Here is a 20,049-nt window from a genome sequence, read left to right as displayed (position 1 = left end):
ATTAAAGCTTTTGCTGTATTTTTAATCAAATAAATGCAGCCTTGATGAGCAGAAGAGACTTTTTTTTTAAATATTAAAAATCTATTTTTTTTATTTTTTTTTATGGCTGTGGCTTGGGCCCTTTTCCCTAATGGCTTTCTCACATTTAGTATTTGCAAATGACAGTATTCCTCCAGTCTGACTAATATTTGCACTATAATTTAGAGCTCTGCATGGGAAGGTATTGACAGCGTCTGTGTCCCTGTTTATTTAAATCTTGTCTGAGAGTTTCTCACTGCTCTCTGAGGGGCCTCTTCACATCCCAGCATGCATCTGTTCAGGGGGCGAATGCCTTGCGTCTTTATACTATATAACATTATTAAGAGATCAGTGGGGATTTCTTTAAGACTGCAAGGGAAGTTCGGCTTCCCCTATAATGTCAAAAAATTAATGGTAAAATATGTACTATTGTGTTAACATTTTATTGACTAAAAATGCGTTAGAACACGTTCATCTCGAAGACGAGTTCGTTCAGAATCAGCTACATATAGCAGGTCGGCTGACCAGTGTTGCCAACTTAGCAATTTTGTTGCTAAATTTAGCAACTTTCACACTACCCTAGCAACTTTTTCTTCCAAAAGCACCTAGCAACAAATTTAGCTATTTTTTAAATTTGTTTGGCAACTTTTAGCAACTTTTGATAAATGATTTAAACGATAAAAAGGCAAACAATTTCCATCTAAATTACACAAAATGAGGAAACCAAAGATGCCTAGCAGTACACACATCACATGAATTAAGTTAGCTGCTATTTGCAATTGTTCAATTTAATAATAATAATAATAATAATAATAATTGTTCATTTACGATACACCTTAGCATGAACCTGCGATTGTTGATCAGTTAGTACACTGTAAAAACATAAAATAAAATTCTAGAAAAATGGAAAAGGTCCTAGTAATTTTTCAGGACATTATGTGTTATCAATTATCCGTTGTAACCCTGTAACCTGAAAACACAAAATACAATGCGTAATTTAAAATGCAGGTAAAAAAACAAACAAAAAAAAACATGAAAAATCAATACAGAAAATTCCTTCACATTAACATAGTAGATTGTGCCCTATATTTACAGACTTTTCTTAGAGTGTAGCACACTAACTACTAATACACTGCTTAAAACTATAACTGTTCACAATGTGTAGTTTTACTGGTTTACTAGCTAATAAAAAACAAACAACTTTAATTTTAATTGTTCAAAAATATGTAAGTGTTCAATAATTCAATGTTTTGCTGAGATCTGATGCAGTTTTGCATCGTAATAATGCAATGACGTCATCGCACAATGACCTCATTTAGCATTTAGCAACTTTTAGCAACAAATCTACTTTCCTTTAGCAACTTCCCCTGAAAATTAGTTGCCAACACTGCGGCTGACTTGATTTCCTTCTCATACATTCCCGTAGCGTCAGTGTATTTCCCTGCTGAAGCCGAGCGTCCATTGACTTCAATGGGGCTGCTTTGAACAGTTTTTTTTCAGTGCTTCGAAACTAGACGGTCATTGGATAAATGCTGCAATTATGTCCCGCCCCCGGACACTCTGCGTCTCTGGGGGTGAATGGAGGAGTGGCCTGGCCTGGACTCCGGGCTTCTGCGTGATGATTGGAGGGTCTGTCGAAAGACTGCATCTCAGTTTGATTGATGGCGATTTTGTACTATAAAAAGTCGCTGGCTGAAGCTATTCCAGCTCAGTCGCATCACATCGCGGATTTTGCAGGTGTAGTTGAAAGATAAACTGCTGCAACCAATTTCTTGGTATTTGCTTGGCGAAATTGCTAGTCAATTTTCATCATACATTTCACACAATTATACACTAGGGTTGCACGATACACCGGTACTACAGTAGTATCGAGATACTAAAGCTTAAAAATACCCGCGGTGCCATTGCATTTTTTAAACAGTATAGTATCGTCCATACGGTACCGTAAGATATGTTTTAAACGTTCATTTGAACATGCATGCCAGCAGAAACATTACAAGCTGATTGCCAAATGTCTTTCTGCTGTGCTCCCTTTAAAGGACATTGTGGTGGGAAAAATTCGAGGTGAGTGGAAAAAATTCAGGGTGGGAGGAAAAAATAATTTTCAAATGTTTTGCGTTCTTTCGCAAAACCATTTGAAATCGGACAAACTCTTCCTGTTTACTTTACAGCTTGCAGTGGTTACAGCTCGACTCGTATATGTTCACAATGGAGCGGTTCATAGTTTTATTTTGAACTTGGACTCAAATAAATTAATAAGTCAGTGCTTGGTTCAAGGCAAGGTTTTGGGACATAATAAAACGCTTTAATGTGGCTTAATGTAGGGCTGAGCGATATATCTCATGCGATATGCAGGCGATTCACCTGCGATAATGAATTCATGCGATATTGCGTAGTTTGTCAGTGATCTACGGCTCCCTGTATTAAATGCCGCTCCATTTGAAAACAGGTGATTGGAGATTTACCGCTAATCAAGGAACCGGCTTTACTAAGGAGATGCGCATGCATATCGCATGAGATATCGCCCAGGCCTAGCTTAATGTATTAAAACAGTGAGGACCAAATGCGATTAATAATAAATACTAATACAATTGTTAGGCTTATATTAATAACCTTATTAATAATATTACTATTAATAAAGGAGAATAGCCCAGAATATGAATGCAACGGATTTGGTATTTTTAAATCCCCGTTTTCATTATAGCCTACCTTAAGCGTTTTATGGGGAGAAAAAGCTTAGGCTACGTGCAGGGCGTTGCGTTCATATTCTGGGCTATTCTGCTTAGTAATATTATTAAGGTTATTAATATTAGCCTAATAATTTTATAAGCTTTTATTATCGAATTTGGTCCTCGCTGTTTTAAAACATTAAGCCACATTAAGCGTTTTATGTCCCAAAACCTTGCCTTGAACTAAGCACTGAATTAATTTATTTGAGTCCAAGTTCAAGGGACATTCTAAAACGCTTAACGTGGCTTAACGTACCTAAACATCGACCAGGGAACCCCAAATTTCTGTCAAACCTTACTTGTAATAAACACTAACTACTGTCAAAAAAGAGCTCTTATTCATCGTATAAAGTGAATATCACGTTAAGCTGTTTCCTTATAATGGACTTGGTGGAGAACGCTTAACATTAAATTATTCACTTTAGACGCTGAATAAGAGCTCGTTCTTTTGACAGCAGAAAGTGTTTATTACAAGTAAAATTTGACAAAAATTTGGGGTTCCCTGGTCGATGTTTAGGTACGTTAAGCTGTTTCCTTATAATGGACTTCTAAACGCTTAACGTGAAGTTATTCACTTTATCTGTGGAATAAGGGCTCCTTCTTTTGACAGTAGTTAGTGTTTATTACAAGTAAGGTTTGACAGAAATGTGGGGTTCCCTGGTCGATGTTTAGGTACGTTAAGCCACGTTAAGCGTTTTTCACGTTAAGCGTTTTAGAATGTCCCAAGTTCAAAATAAAACTCTATGAACCGCTCCATTGTGAACATACGAGCTGTAAAGTAAACAGGAAGAATTTGTCCGAACTCAAATGGTTTTGCGAGGGAACGCAAATATCTTTGCTAGAGAACGCAAAACATTTGAGTTTTTTTTTTTTTTTTTTCCTCCCACCCTGAATTTTTCCCACCACAACGTCCTTTTAAAGGGCTCCGTACTTATTCAACATCATATCTTACAAGAAAGTATTCTCGCAGTTTTATTCATTTATAATGTTATGTTTTAATATGCATGCTGCGAACTCAGAAATTTCAAGATATGCGAGCAAAAAATGCTCCTGACACGAGCAAGAGTGCTGTTTTTGTTTCGTTTCTGTGTTTGATCCAAATCCGCCTTGATTTGAAAACGAGCTTCCCCTCTTTGAAAGACCAGCAGCCGCCACTAATCACCAGTGTTTGACACACCGTGGGGTTCGTATACATATAGCATCAATTTCAGCTTTGCAGTGTGGAGTATAATTGTGAAGAACATTTCTCCTTTTGTTTGCAGACCATGGTTCTTACGAAAATGATTATAGGGATCCTCTTCAGTCTCCCACTGAATTTATGGCTCTGTGAGGCTGCATGTGTGATAATTTGTAAGTAATTATTGTAATTTGTTTGGATTGAAAAGAATTTATTTTAAAACATTGAAAATCACATTTTTATCACAATATATTCAATATATTATATATAAGTATTAATGTCTCACATTGTAGCGGGTCAAGAAGTACCGTGTATCAAAACCAGTGATGCCAAGGCCAGTCTTGAGGATGCAATACTTCAGGGCAGAATGAAATATGCTGCTCAAAGCTGCAAAGAACTGCATGAAAAGTATCCGGTTTATGATGGTAAGCTTATTTTATCTTCAGCAGCAGCTGTGTTTAAGTGACTCAGGAATGCTTCTGTTCATGTAGATGGGCTGTACTACCTGAACTCATCAAGAGGAGTCCTTTATCAGACGTTCTGTGATATGACCACTGCGGGCGGCGGCTGGACGCTGGTGGCCAGTGTTCATGAAAACTACATGAATGGAAAGTGCACTGTTGGTGATCGCTGGTCTAGTCAGCAGGGCAGTCACCCAAACCGGCCTGATGGTGACGGGACGTGGGCAAACACGGTCACGTTCGGAACAGCAGAAGCCTCTACAAGTGATGACTATAAGGTATTTTTAGTACACTTATGATTTTACAACCCTAGTTAAATAGGAGCAACATTAAGGACACAAAGAAGCTAGACAGACAATCAAAAGATGTTTATGAGGGATTTGAAATGACCGTTTGTTTCCGTTCTATCACAGAATCCTGGATACTATGACATTGCAGCACAAGATGTGTCTGTGTGGCATGTTCCTAATGACGCTGATTTGGAGCAGTGGTCACCTACCTCCCTCCTGCGATACCACACTGAAGATCACTTCTTAAGCCTCTACGGAGGAAACCTTTTCAATTTATTCAAGGTCAGATAAACTTTGATACGACTTGTGAGTTAGAAACATTCACAAAAAATTGCCAAAGACTAAAATTTTGTGAAATTAGAAAGAAAATAATTTGAATCTTCATTTACCCAGAAATTCCCTGTGAGGTTTGGAATAGGGGCCTGCATCACTGATAACGGACCTGCTATTCCAATAGTGTATGATACCGGAGATGTGGATTTCAACAAAAATCTGTATGGTCCCCATTCAAGAAGTATGGCAATACTTCTAGAGTCAGAATTTTTCTAATATTTATTTATTTATTTATTTAAAGAAAGTAGCTACATCAGTTGACAATCAGGAAATGTTTAATTTAGTGATGGTGTGCAATTTAAAAGGCATCATTATTGAGATTCAATCAACGTAATGAATGAAAGCCACGTTATGTGTGATATATTCTCTGCATTTTTTTTTCAGCAATGTTTACGCCCGGATTCATCACATTCAGAGTCTTCAATACTGAAAGGGCAGCCTTGGCTCTTTGTTCAGGTGTCAAACCAACCGGCTGTAACTCTGAACATGTGAGTTAAAAGAATATTCTGGATTATTGAAATTGATGTCAATGGACAGCATTTTTAACATGCTGTTAACCACATAATGCATTGATGGTAATACATTTATGGAAATAAATCAACTTCCCCAGTGTCATTTGAAGAAGTGCATAGGTGTTTTGTTGTTAGTAATGCACTCATGTTCTTGCAGTTCTGTATTGGTGGAGGTGGACACTTTCCTGAGGGCGCTCCTAGACAGTGTGGGGACTTTGCGAGCTTCGACTGGGATGGCTATGGTACTAATGCAGGATGGAGTGCTTCCAGAGAGATAACTGAAGCAGCTGTGCTGCTGTTTTATCGCTGACTCCCTGATGAGTCTAAAATCGCCAGCTTCCTTCCCTTCTTTCCAAGATTTTCCACATTGTTTAACACTTGTTACATGCACAATTATTTGCTCAAATGTATTTCTTTACAAAATATATCCTTTTATATTGTGTCTGTAATCTACAAAGTATTTTGTGTATGGTGATTGTAACTAAAAGAACAACCTATCAGAACTTCTGCTAGATCATATATAACATCCTCTCAATGTTCATGGGTTTCTTTTTAAAGCTGTTAAAAAGTGGATCCTGATACATTGTTCAAATAAAACCAGTGATTTGTCAAAACTATTCAGAGTCAAAACCTTACTTTAATATATTAACTTTGTTTAGATATTGATTTTATCATTTTGAACGTGTATTTCTATTCATACCATGACCTGTCTGAATACTCGATTCAGATTGGCTGGAAGGTGTGCATTTAAACCACTGGAATGCTCACGCAATCTATTGAGTGTTTTGACATGGAAATGTTGACATGACATCAGACTTAACTAGCGACTGACAACTAGAAGTATGAGTAGGAAATCACATTCGCTGAATCAAAATCAAGACACCATGCATATAAGACATAAAAATGCATGGCTCAGAGAACAATACCCCAAGGCTGTATGCTCACACGAGGACATGACAAACAACACATGAGTGTCAGGATTTTGTTACTAAACTAAGAATAAGACCGTGAAGGTGACAGGACCCTGGCATCTGGTCTCTTTCAATGCTTACCACAGCTTTAGGCCTACGCTTTTTTGCTAACCTGTGAAGGGTGACAAAGTGTTAATGGGGCTAATAGTACTGGAAAAATCTTACATGAAGAGTGAATTTAAGTAAATTGGGGCACTTTTCCCATTGAAATGACTTGGGAAAAAATCATCTGAATTCATCTGTAATTCACACAAACTTTTTTTTTTTTTGGCAGACGTTTGAATTTCAACAATGAGAACTTTTGTACACTAACTACATAATGCCAGTATGCAGAAATAATTTTTTTCGTTTTTTCATGGAAAATCGATACATTGTTAAAAAACACTAATTTGTAGCAGTTTTACCATTTACTGCACTTTGTTAAGCTGGACTCACATCTCAGTGGTGTTTGTATAAATGATAGCAATAATATTCTTTTTAGACATTTGATTCATTGTCCTTCAGTTTTTTGTAGTAAACTGTTACGGAAGGATCAGAACATGAGACGTGCAGATCCATCTGCAGGGCTTTCTTTATTCAGAGACATGGTCAGAAACGAGCATGGGTCGATACACAGCAAACAGACAAAAAGTATTCCTAGGACAAGTGTGGGTCTTCAATCGGCGAACAGTATCCAACAGGGCAAGGCAAAGAGAGATAATCCAGGCAGGGGGCAAACACAATCCGAAACAGGCAAGGCAAGACTATGATTATGAAAACTACGACAGGCTCCGTAAAGTAACTATCAGCTAGGGTAGCGATATGTGCTTACAATACTCAGCAGTGAGAGCGAGGAAGTCCATGGCTTATGTAAGGTGTGTGATTGGCTGCAGCTGAGTGCATGTAATGAGTGCGATGGATTGTGGGAACTGAAGTCCAGTGTCCATCTCGTTGACTTTACTGTTGTATTCAGAGGTTTCATGCAATAAAAGTGTCATGCAATATTTGGATTGACCTCACACGTTACATCTACAAAATAAATGCATTAACAAAATCTTATTTTTGGCTTGTTAAATTGATGTTCTACATGTTTTTGGGGGATGGTGCCAAAAACACTTCCACTAAACATTTGTACTGGAATCTGTAGATTCGACTTTGCACCACAGATTATATTTCTAGTGGACCACAAAAAGAGTCCCCAGTGGCATTTCATAATTGTTTCACTGAAATATTTGTTTCAATGCCTTTATATTGGCTTAGCAGGCAAACTGAGCTTTGGCTTTCAGCTTAACTACCTTAAACAGGATGTGTGGTGCTTTAAGACTCGTAATTAAGGTAGAATGGATGGTGAGCCCTTCTCTGTTGAAACAGAATTGTAAATAATTTGTGGTAACTGCCAAATGAGTCAGTCTCTTGTAAGTATGGGTAGAATCTTGAAATATATGTATGATTTCAAATGAATAGAGGCAAAAGTAAGTGGGTTTGTGTTAAACTGCCTGGTAAGACTTTATATCACAGTCTATGATGTAGCAGTACTCTTTCGTACTGCTACTGCACACTCAAAAAGATATGAATGCCAGTATGTAAGTGTCAAATTAGCTGATGACTATTTAATGATTTTATATTAGGAAATAAAAAGGTGCAGTTAGTCCTTATCTTGATGCTCTGTGGCTTTCTTTCTCAATTCTCAATTTCTGAAATTGGCTGCATTGCCTGCATTTATTTAAACAAAAATACATTAAAACTAATAATATGAGATATTATTACAATTTAAAATAACAGTTTTCTATTTTTATATAATTTAAAATTGATTCATTACTCAAGTCTTCAGATTTATTCATTTTCGTGGTAGAAAACAATTGTGCAGCTTAATTTTTATTTATTTTTAAAATTTTTTTGTGGAAGCCATGATACATTTGTTTTAGTATTTTTGATGAAAGTACAAAAGAACAGCGTTTATTTGAAATGAAAACCAATTTACTGCATCCTTGCTGAATAAAAGCATTAATTTCTTACAAAACAACACAAAACTAAAGTCTTACTGACCCCAGAATTTTGGAAAGTAGTGTATTCACATATCACTGTATTCATGTGACAGTATGTTGTTTTTTGCAGGGTCTGGGCACTAATGAGGAGAGTCTTATTGAAATGGTCTGCTCTCGCAATAAAGAAGAGCTCATGGAAATCAAGAAGGTTTACAGAGAGAGTTGGAAAAGACTCTCCAAGGACCACAGCTGGAGAATTGCAGAAAATAGTCGAGTCTCTGGTCAGAAAACCTTTAAAAAAATTGTCAAACAGCACCTACATCAGCACATGTTGTTTGGGAGGGTTTCAAGAAAGATTCTCCTCGCTCATCCAAAAACAATCTCCAGCATATTCAGTTATCAGACACGACTGGAACTTCAAATGGGACTGGCTTCTATGGTCAGATGAAACTAAAACATCAGCTTTTTAGCAGCAAACACTCAAGATGGGTTTGGTGAACACAGGGATAAAAAGTACCCCATGTGTACAATGAAATATACTGCTGTATTTTTGATGTTGCGAGCCTATATTTCTGGTGGAGGTCCTGGACATCTTGTTTAGACACATGGCATCATGGATTCTATCAAATACCAACAGATAAAAAATCAATAAGTGACCGACTCTGTTAGAAATCTTATAATGGGCCATGTTTGGATCTTCCAACCGTACAATAATCGAAACACAAACCTCAAAAACAACACAAAAATGGGTCACTGAGCACAAAACCAAGCTTCTGCTGGCCATTCCAGTCCTCTGACCTGAACCCTGTAGAACATGAGTGAACTGAAGAGAAGAAGCACCAGCATGGAGCTGTGAATCTAAAGGGTCTGGAGTGATTCTGGATGAAGGAATGGTCTCTGATCTCTTGTCAGGTGTCTCTAACCTCATCAGGCATTACAGGAGAACATTTAGAGCTGTTAAACTGGCAAATGGAGGTTTCAAAAAGTATTGAATAAAAGTGTGCCGTTAATTGTGGCCAATGTGTATTAGAGAAAAACATTTATTTCATAATGATATTTCTCCCCATTTTAAATTCTTATTATCCAATGAAAGGTTAGATTTTTGTGAGTTTTTAAATAAAAGATCAAAAGGATTAACAATGCAGATTAATTTTCACAGCCTTCTTTGACCATATTTACCAAGGGTGCCGATATTTTTGGCCATGACTGCAGGCTAAGTATAATTTAAAATTTCATTTGTACGGTACAAGAACTCTCAGGTTACTCACTCAGGATACTTATACTTACTCGGCAGCGGAACAAGGAAAATGAAGAATAGGCTATCTGGGAATAAGCGGAACATGGAAAGTGAAAAATGAAGGTGTGTTCAGCTCTGGCTTGTGGAATAAGGTAGTATTTTTTTTTTGTTTGTTTGTTTTTTGTTGTTTTGTTTTGGTACAGAGATATATAGTTATACAAAAATCAAACTGCTTTTTATGTCATTCAGCATCTGAAAACCTAGCAGAGAACATGTTAGGTCATATTTCATGCCAAAATCAAAGAAAGAAATTTATTTTATTTTGTTTTAATTTTTTTATTTGATTTATATTTTTATATTTTATTTTGCATTTTCACATTTTGACATGAAAATGTAACAAATTCCCCACAAATGCTCATAACTGTAATGCAGAAAAAAAATCTCATTCGCCCTTCCTGTAATGCAATATATTTAATATTTATTTGTAGAAAAAAATAATTTGTGAAGTATTTACACATCATGGTATTTTTCTGCTGCATTTAATTTATGCTTTTTCAAAAAAAAAAAAAAAAAACTAAATCACACTAATGACCTAATCCCCATAAAAGTAATATTTTAATTTAATGGGAAAATGTATCTAATTGTTCTGAAAAAGGTCATTAATTTTCATGTCATGTCATTTTAAAATAATTAAATAATTAATAATAATAATAATAAAATTAATAAATTATATACATAACAATTTCATTTCATTAATGTTTGATTTGGGGGTAAAATGTGACTTGGATATGTTTTAATGTAATTCATTTTTCATTATCATATAAATTTTCCTAAGCGCTCATGCTAAACTTATTTAGAGCAGCATGCAATGTGCTTAAGATGTTCATCTTATTAATCACAGTTCACTGGTCTTTAACACTTAAAGCGTCTGATGTCTGATGTCTGATGTCTCGGACCGGTCTCATGGTCCTGTCAGGACACAGGAACCTCTGATTCTCCTAGTCAAACTCAATCTGCTGGACTCCAGGCGGAGCGGACAAATATTGAGCGTGGGTGACTCATTCAGTGACCCGTCTCTTCTGCCGTCTGGCCCCAGAAAGACAAATGGTGCAGGTTAAGCGGGTGTGTTCCTCGTGACTAGCCGCTAAGTGACTGTGGGTTAGCCGAGCGCACAAGGTCAGTCAAACAGTCATTATTTTTGGCCCTGGCCACCGACTAAACGACGCAGGATGCATTGCTTAGTCAAACATAAAGACAAGTATGTCTTAATATATGAAAAATTGCTGCAGTAATTCAAAATCACTTGTGTTTTTGTTTCTTTTAACTTCCTAAAATGTCCACACAGCTGATGAGACGCAGCCTATAAAAAAGGTTTAGAGCAAATGGACCAAATTTCCTTCCTAGAAAAGAGAAACAACTAAAACAAGACAAAAATACTGAGGAAGATATTTAGTTTTTGCAGTATGTGCAATATGAATTGAAAGGGATAGTTCACAAAAAAAAAAAATTAAATAAAAAATTCTGTTGGTAATCAAACAGTTTGGTCCCCATTGACTTTTTATGGTTTGGTCCCCATGACAGAATTTTAATTTTCAACAATTCAAGACTGATTTAAGACCTTTTAAGGAGAACAAATATCAGGGGTCTCAGAAACACATTTTCATACACCATCGACAGATATTCGTTCTTGTTTTAAGCATAAACTCACTTAATTTCTCATATCTTCACTTTGCATCTCAATTGATTTAAAGTCTCAGACATTATATTTCCACCCAAGAACATCTTAGACGTAAACAAGAACTTTTAAAAAACATTTAAAGACCAGGCAATTATTGCACTGATCCATAACTAATGTGATCATTTATATTAACAATACAGGCTTTTTGAGGATGTTTGAATGTGGTCCCTCTCGGGTAAAAACAGCACGGCTGTCCTGTGGTTCGTTAGACAGTGAATCTGACCAAAAACAACACACGTAAAAATAAATGTCCATTCGTACAGCAAATGTTCAACACCATTTCTCCTAAACAAGGAACCTGCTATCCAAGAATAATACCAACCTGTGAGCGTTTATGACTTATTGAAGCCTTCAAAATAAGTCAAGAAAATCTTTTCCAGGTATAAAATGTATAAAATGCAGTCTGGTGATCATGACAGACTCTCATTAGTAAGAAAAAAACAGTTTAAATGGAGAGTGAAATGAGACTTTTGCTTGAAAAAAAAAAAACCTAACAGGGAACATCCTCAGAACGTTCTGGTAAGGTTTTCTCAAGTTACGAACAAATGTTCCTATAGTAACATTAATAGAATTTTCTTTTAATGTTGTCTGGTCTTTTCTAATGTTCTCAAAAACATTTGTACAACGTTTGTGGAAAGTGTTTTCTGAAACATCCTATTTGGACATTCGGCTAACATTTTGTTCCGGAATGTTCAGAGAACATTTAAAAGTAACAAATGATAAATGATCAAATGGAATGTTCAGAGAATAACGCTTTCATAACTTAGTGGGAACATTAACGTTCTTAGAACAGTTTTGTTAGCGGGGTAGTAGGCCTAATCAGTTTCAGAAGAGATCTCAACTCTATCTGTAACTGTGCTCAAAATCGCAAAGTCTGCAGTCAAAAGGGAGAGATCTCAGAATGAGCAACGTCATCGTGCGCTGGTGTAGACGCTGATATTGTTAAAGTTATCGTTCTTGGTGTGAACGGGCCTTTGTTGTATGACTAATGACTCACGATACTTGAATCATAACTGAGAGCAAATCAGTAAAATTGATGGAGGACTAAAGGGGGGAGAAAGAAAAAGAGAAAAACTGAAGACAGGTGATGAAGAGGTTTGTTAGATGACAGAGATGTGTTAAGTGTCTCAGAGCGGATGAGCTCAACACTGAAAGAGATGTGAATGAAAGCTGGAAAATGATGTAATGATATTATAATTATATAACAACACTCTTCTGCTCACCAAGGCTGCATTTATTTGATTAAAAATACAGTAAAAACAGTAATATTGTAAAATAGTAGGCCTATTCCAATTCCAGTTTAAAGCAGGATGGATTCTGATTGGCTGTCAGTGTTATTGTTCATCGGCTGGAAATCGTATATATATAAAATAATAATCGCTTTTGATCGTGATTCCAACGATATTGTAGAGGAAACTTAGCTGTTCTCTTAAATTTAGAATTTTTTTAAAACTTCATCTAAGTTGCTGCTTTTACACAATCTGTATTGAATAAAGTGCTATATAAACAAATATGATTTGACTGGCTAGTTATGGTTGGTGTGAACAAAATATTTTACTGAACCCAAACCTTCGAACCCTAGTGTACACATATGCTTCCATAGGCTTTTGTTCTAAATCAGTATGTCAGCGTTTCACACTGAGGAGGATCAGATGGAAGTCTGAACTGAAGAAACGCTCTGACAGACAGACTGACTGGCCTGATTTCTGAATCACACTCCCTGTGCGCTTCTGAGGGAAACCACCACTGCATTTCTGGGTTTCCTTCACACACAAGCTTCTGACCAACTCTGCTCACGGACTTCCATCTACACACACAGCACGTTTTGTGCACTTTTTCTCGTACACGTACACCATCCCTGACGTCAATCCGCCTGTCTGTCACACACCTCACAGACCACGACTCATATTTGACACCTGATGTCATTCTCACTCACCCTACATATTTCCGGGCCATACCTGTGTGAAGAGGAAGAGGTAAACATCCTGAAGGACAGACAGCGCAACTACTTCCTGTTTGATCTCGACTCAGCCAAAAGCATTATTGGACCTGCAGCAATTATATATAGTTTGAAAGCTCTTTAACATTTTAAATATGATAAAAAAAAGGTTAATATTATTATTATTTATCATATTTAAAATGTACCTGTATATGTACTTTTAAATATCAATAAAAAAAAAGGAAATATCACACACACACACACACACACACACACACACACACACACACATATATATATATATATATATATATATATGTGATAAAATATATCATCAAATTAACAATAATTAAAATAAACTAAATATATATATATAATTTATTTATTTATATCTATAGAACTGTTTTAAAATAGACTTAAATGACAATAAAGATATCAAGAACATATATACAGTAGCAATATAATATATTAATATAATATATAATATATGTATATTTTTGCCACCAATATCAAAATATACCGTCTGCAAATGTTTATCACCTCTTGAACTGTTGAGTCCAGGGAAAAGCTGCGGTCTGGAGCATGTAACAGGCAGACAGCATGTTCTCTGACAGAGCTGTGCCGTGTCAGCGTGTTTCACAGCTGAACATGTTTATGTTATGCATGTCTGGCAGACGTATATATAAACCCACACAAAATGTCTTTCTGTCTCCAGCGCATGATATTGCGTTCAGTCTAAGACTTTTCCCCCTGGTGTTTCAGGCTGACAGTAGCTGAGGAATTTCTCCACTCTGTGTGGAAGAGACTGTGCCAGTGCAGGCGTGCCAGAGAGACTGGCGCACACACACACACACACACACACACACACACACACACACACACACAATGACAAATAGAGATTCTCAAGATGAAGAAAACGAGAAATCTTTTAAATATATATTTTAATGAATTCATGCAATACATTTTGGATATATATTATATAGTCTATATATATATAGTATTATATTATAATACTATATATATATAGTCATGGCCAAAAATATCGGCACCCTTGGTAAATATGATCAAAGAAGGCTGTGAAAATTAATCTGCATTGTTAATCCTTTTGATCTTTTATTTAAAAAATTCACAAAAATCTAACCTTTCATTGGATAATAAGAATTTAAAATGGGGAGAAATATCATGAAATAAATGTTTTTCTCAAATACACATTGGCCACAATTAACGGCACACTTTTATTCAATACTTTTTGAAATCTCCATTTGCCAGTTTAACAGCTCTAAATGTTCTCCTATAATGCCTGATGAGGTTAGAGACACCTGACAAGAGATCAGAGACCATTCCTTCATCCAGAATCACTCCAGACCCTTTAGATTCACAGCTTCTTCTCTTCAGTTCACTCATGTTCTACAGGGTTCAGGTCAGAGGACTGGAATGGCCAGCAGAAGCTTGATTTTGTGCTCAGTGACGCATTTTTGTGTTGTTTTTGAGGTTTGTGTTTGGATTATTGTACGGTTGGAAGATCCAAACATGGCCCATTATAAGATTTCTAACAGAGTCAGTTATTTATTGATTTTTTATCTGTTGGTATTTGATAGAATGCATGATGCCATGTGTCTAAACAAGATGTCCAGGACCTCCAGCAGAAATATAGGCTCGCAACATCAAAAATACAGCAGTATATTTCATTGTACACATGGGGTACTTTTTATCCCTGTGTTCACCAAACCCATCTTGAGTGTTTGCTGCTAAAAAGCTGATGTTTTAGTTTCATCTGACCACAGAAGCCAGTCCCATTTGAAGTTGCAGTCGTGTCTGATAACTGAATATGCTGGAGATTGTTTTTGGATGAGCGAGGAGAATTTTTCTTGAAACCCTCCCAAACAACATGTGCTGATGTAGGGGCTGTTTGACAAAAGGTTTTCTGACCAGAGACTCAAGTATTTTCTGCAATTCTCCAGCTGTGGTCCTCGGAGAGTCTTTAGCTGCTCAAACTCTCCTTCTCACCGTGCATTAGGACGATATAGACACACGTCCTCTTCCAGGCAGTTTCCTAACATTTTATGTTGATTGGAAATTCTTAATTATTGCCCTGATGGTGGAAATGGGAATTTTCACTGCTCTAGCTCTTTTCTTAAAGCCACTTCACTAATTTGTGAAGCTCAATTATCTTTTGCTGCACATCAGAAATATATTCTTTGGTTTTTCTCATTGTGATGGATGATTAAGGGAATTTGGACTTTGTTTTCCCTCCTATTTATATTTCTGTGAAACAGGAAGCCATGGCTGGATAATTTCATGTTCATAATCACCCTGGAGTGCTCAAAAAAAGACTCCTTTGATCATATTTACCAAGGGTGCCGATATTTTTGGCCATGACTGTATATATATATACATACATACATAAATAAATAAAATTACTTGCAAATAATAAATACTGAAATATATAAAAACAAATTAAATTAAAGGAGCATTAATCAATATACAGTTCTAATAATTTAGAGCATTTTAAGGCATTTCCTTTTTCCAGCTGCTGTAAGGATTGAAACAAAATTTTCAAATGCAATAAAAATACTTGGAGCAACTTTAATAAATTTAAATTTGTGTAAATAAAAAAATACTGATAATCAAAATATTTAGACTTCTCCAGCGGTGGTTACAGCACACTTTGATTTTGTGGACAAAACAAAAAATAAATCATACTGTATATATGTTGCATGTGCGGTTGATAAGATGTTCTGACGGCAGTTGCTAGGGTGTTGTGGGTGGTTGCTAGTTTGCAAGTGTATGACTTTACAGTAAAAAAAAAGTCATGTAATGTATTGTTAGTTGTTGTTTTTTTTTAATTACTTGGTCAGACCAGCATCGGTTGACTGAGGCTGCAGTTCCATTAGTGCTGACTGTGGGAATGTCTTCATTAGGCTGCGTGTGTTCGTGGATCCTCTGAACGCAGCTGTTCAAACACTCTCTCTTCACCATCATGACATGTTTGAGAGGAGCAAACTGCTCACAAAACAACAGCCTTTCCTCCATCAAGTGAACATGCATGCTCTATACGCTCTTATGCACTTCCAATTAGCACCTACAACCTTATTGAGTTTCACAAATATTTCAAAGGACTCACTAATGAATACACTGGATGAATTTTTACCATGTATTTCTATGGTAGAAATAAGAGTGGTTCCAAATTCAGCTTCTGATTAATCTATAGTGTAATATTCATTTGTAATCTTCAAATATTGAGAAAAGCGTGACAACAAAAGTGTTCATGCATGTTCCGGTCATATTTTGCACTGAAATCAAAAGATATAAAAACTTTTTTTGCTTTTGAAAATATAATTTATTAGTATATTTTATATTTTAAAGTACATATTTTAATATGATATACTAGTAAAATATTTTACAATTTAAACAAACAAGCAAATAAATAAATGTTTTGCTTATAGATAAATGCCTATACCTTTAGGACCATTAAGATGTTTTGCATTGTGACATTATTATTATAATTTTTTTACAACAATTCTCAATATAATTTTCATTATTATAATATATTTAAATATTTTTAATTGTAAAATAGTTTACAATTTAAACTATTTTCAAAAGGAATCTAATTAGAAACAATACTGACAATAATGAGAAAAGAAAAAAGCATATTAATCTTTTAATTGTTAATTATTAAAATATTAAAAATAAATTATATTTTGCCTATAGAAAAATAAAGCCTACATTTAGCATTTAGAAAACTAATCCTATATTATGCATTTATAGAAAATGAAGCCTACATATTTACTATTATTTTTTATGAAAATTATTAATCTGGTGAAATGAGGAAATGAGATTGAGAAAAAATATTTAAATGGAAAAATACTGTAAATATCAAAATAAATATTAAAATATAAAATCTATGGTAATCTAATTAAAAAACACTAATGAATTAATGAATGAATACTCACTCAAAAGCAAAATGTTTGGATAAATTATGATTATTTGTGGTGAGTAAGATTAATTTTCATTAAAATATTGCATACATTCATAATGGCATGAAAAAGCTTAAGAAAAAAAAAAGAGGTTTATTAAAGGTGTTGTAAAGAACCACTGAGCAACTTTTTAAAAGTGCACTGAAAAAAGATTTTTCTAAGTTTTTAATAAAATATTATTGACTCTGTTTTACAAGAAAATACCACTTCAGACTTTCTACTTAAAAAAATTCACATTTAAATCAATGTTACTTGCCATTTCTCAGTAATTGTTTGTGAAATTTACTAGCAATTTCTGAGTGAAAAATGTTTCTACACCAAATTTGTAACCTGTTGCATTTCTCAGTAATTGCCAATAAAAATATCTCGCTGTAAATGAGCGTCTTCAACAGCTCTCTGTTCAACAACAAACGCTCGTCTATTGACCCGAGCGAGACAGTAAATAACATGTTGAGCATGTTCCCATTTTATGTCCTATAAACGGCACAGAAACACAGAGAATGAGTCCATCCGCCATTCCTGACCGTGACTATGAGTCAATATTAGAGCGGAGCAGAACGAGCGAGAGCAGCAGAGGAAATGGGCTTTTTCCAGACACCTTCAAAAACACAGAGAATCTGTTCTGGCAGAACTTCAGCTCCACACAAACGCCAGAACAAACGCTTCATCTGTGTTCATTCTCATTACACTTAACCTCATTGGCTCGAGTGTGTCTCTCATTCCTGGGCCTTTCAGTCTGTAACATCCTCTGAAGGATTTTCATCATGTAAAACACTGATTCGATGAAAATAATATGAAATGCAGAATTCAGACACACTGATTTCAGTAATTATTATCTGGGAGAATTATTATCTGTTTTTTGAGCAGCATATCAGCATATTAGAATGATTTCTGAAGGATCACGTGACACTGAAGACTGGAGTAATAATGCTGAAAATACAGCTTTGATCACAGAAATAAATTACATTTTAACATATTATTCACATAGAAAACAGTTACTTTAAATCGTATTAATATTTCACAATTTTACTGTTTTTGACTAAATAAATGCAGCATTGGTGAGCAGAAGAGAATTCTTTAAAAAAAACAAAAAAACTTAAAAATCTTACAGACCTCAAACTTTTACATTTTTGCTGTATTTTTTAATAGACGTAAACGTTAAACCTCTCAATGAGTGAGCTGCTGTTCAAATGTTTGCTGTCGTGAACAGACTATACGGTGTGGAATAGAAAATGTCTCTGTTTTACTTCCTATATCCTGTTTACAATGACTACGAAAAAACTTCATCTAAATCTGCGAGAGGGTCGGTGGTGGACAGAAGAGAGATTCGTTCATTCATTCAGTGCTAGTAGACACATGGCTGGAGCGTTTAATAACATCTCAGCCTTCACAGCTCTGTGTCAGTAAACAGACCGAGACCCTCCTGCAAACCGTCTGCAGACTGATGAAATCACACCGGCTTCAACAGCAGACTATAGAGAGACTATATATATATATATATATATATATATATATATATATACACACACACACACACACACACATATGAAAGTTTCAAAGAAAATTAAATTTGCTGATTTGCTGATAATATGCTCATCCTCAGGTCGTCCGAGATGAGTTTGTTTCTTCATCAGATTTGGAGAAATGTAGCATTGCATCAGTGTCTCAGCAATGGATGCTCTGCAGTGAATGGGTGCCGTCAGAATGAGAGTCCAAACAGCTGATAAAAACATCACAATAATCCACATCACACCAGTCCATCAGTTAACATCTGGAGAAGACAAAAGCTGCATGTTTGTAAGAAACAAATCCATCATTAAGACGTTTTTAACTTCAAACTATTGCTTCCAGCTAAAACATGAGTCAAACAATAGAAGAATAATGCTTCCTCCAGTGAAAACATCAAAATCCAGCCACAAATGTGTTTAGAGCTGTTTTGGACTGTTTTGGCTTGTAAACAGTGCTTGATCTGCAGATTTCTCTCCTGATTCCAGAACACTTTTTCACTGGAGGAAGCGTTATTATGGATTATGGACTCGTATTTTAGCCAGAAGCAAGAGTTTAAAGTTGAAATGTCTTAATAAATTCACAAGATGTTAACTGATGGACTGGAGTGGTGTGGATTATTGTGATGTTATTATCAGCTGTTTAGACTCTCATTCTGACGGCACCCATTCACTGCAGAGCATGCATTGCTGAGAAAGTGATGCAATGCTACATTTCTCCAAATCTGATGAAGAAACAAACTCATCTTGGATGAGGGTAAGTAAATTTTAAGAAATGTTTTTTTTTTTTTGAGAACTATAGTTTCTTTAAATCAGGGTTATCTATTTTCTCTTAAAAAAAGGACGCTATCAGAACTAAAATGGGTTTAATGAAATTAACACTTAACAGTTTTTAGTATTGAAAGAAACGTATTTATAATTAACGTCTCTCTCACTTTGTTCATCATTTTGCACAATAATAATAAGTTAATTCCAACAGGGTTATTATTGTTAACTAAAACTAGGACTAAAACCAAAACTACTTTAAAAAAAAATTTTGTTAATTGAAATAAAGCTGAAATAAAATATAAAATTAGATGAAAAGCTTATTTCAGGAAATAAAATAATTAAAAAATAAAAAAAATTAAATGTCAAGAAAAACAAACAAACAAACAAAAAAAATGCAAAAATCACTAAATTACTTGAAATGAAATAAATA

The 20,049-nt window shown here is 35.2% G+C and overlaps 1 protein-coding gene across 4 annotated transcripts; it reads left to right on the top strand.

Annotated features, from left to right (window-relative positions):
• The first annotated feature begins 1,666 nt into the window (after positions 1-1,666).
• On the top strand, positions 1,667-6,151 carry LOC131525455 (intelectin-like). 4 transcript variants are annotated; one of them, XM_058753083.1, is made up of 9 exons: positions 1,667-1,755; positions 3,893-3,930; positions 4,010-4,097; positions 4,218-4,349; positions 4,416-4,663; positions 4,799-4,957; positions 5,069-5,189; positions 5,393-5,496; positions 5,678-6,151. In XM_058753083.1, the coding sequence occupies exons 1-9, from the start codon at positions 1,680-1,682 to the stop codon at positions 5,828-5,830; spliced, it is 1,119 nt and encodes a 372-aa protein (XP_058609066.1). In that variant the 5' UTR covers positions 1,667-1,679; the 3' UTR covers positions 5,831-6,151. The 4 variants fall into 4 exon arrangements, with proteins under 4 accessions (XP_058609066.1, XP_058609076.1, XP_058609087.1 ...); XM_058753093.1 differs by having other exon boundaries at positions 1,726-1,755; positions 3,888-3,930; XM_058753104.1 differs by having other exon boundaries at positions 1,726-1,793.
• The last annotated feature ends 13,898 nt before the right edge of the window (positions 6,152-20,049 follow it).

This window comes from Onychostoma macrolepis, chromosome 02 (genome assembly GCF_012432095.1).
Source record: "Onychostoma macrolepis isolate SWU-2019 chromosome 02, ASM1243209v1, whole genome shotgun sequence".
Taxonomy (NCBI): domain Eukaryota; kingdom Metazoa; phylum Chordata; class Actinopteri; order Cypriniformes; family Cyprinidae; genus Onychostoma; species Onychostoma macrolepis.
Note: the sequence above shows the minus strand (reverse complement) of the source record. Positions and strands in the feature narration are given on the sequence as shown.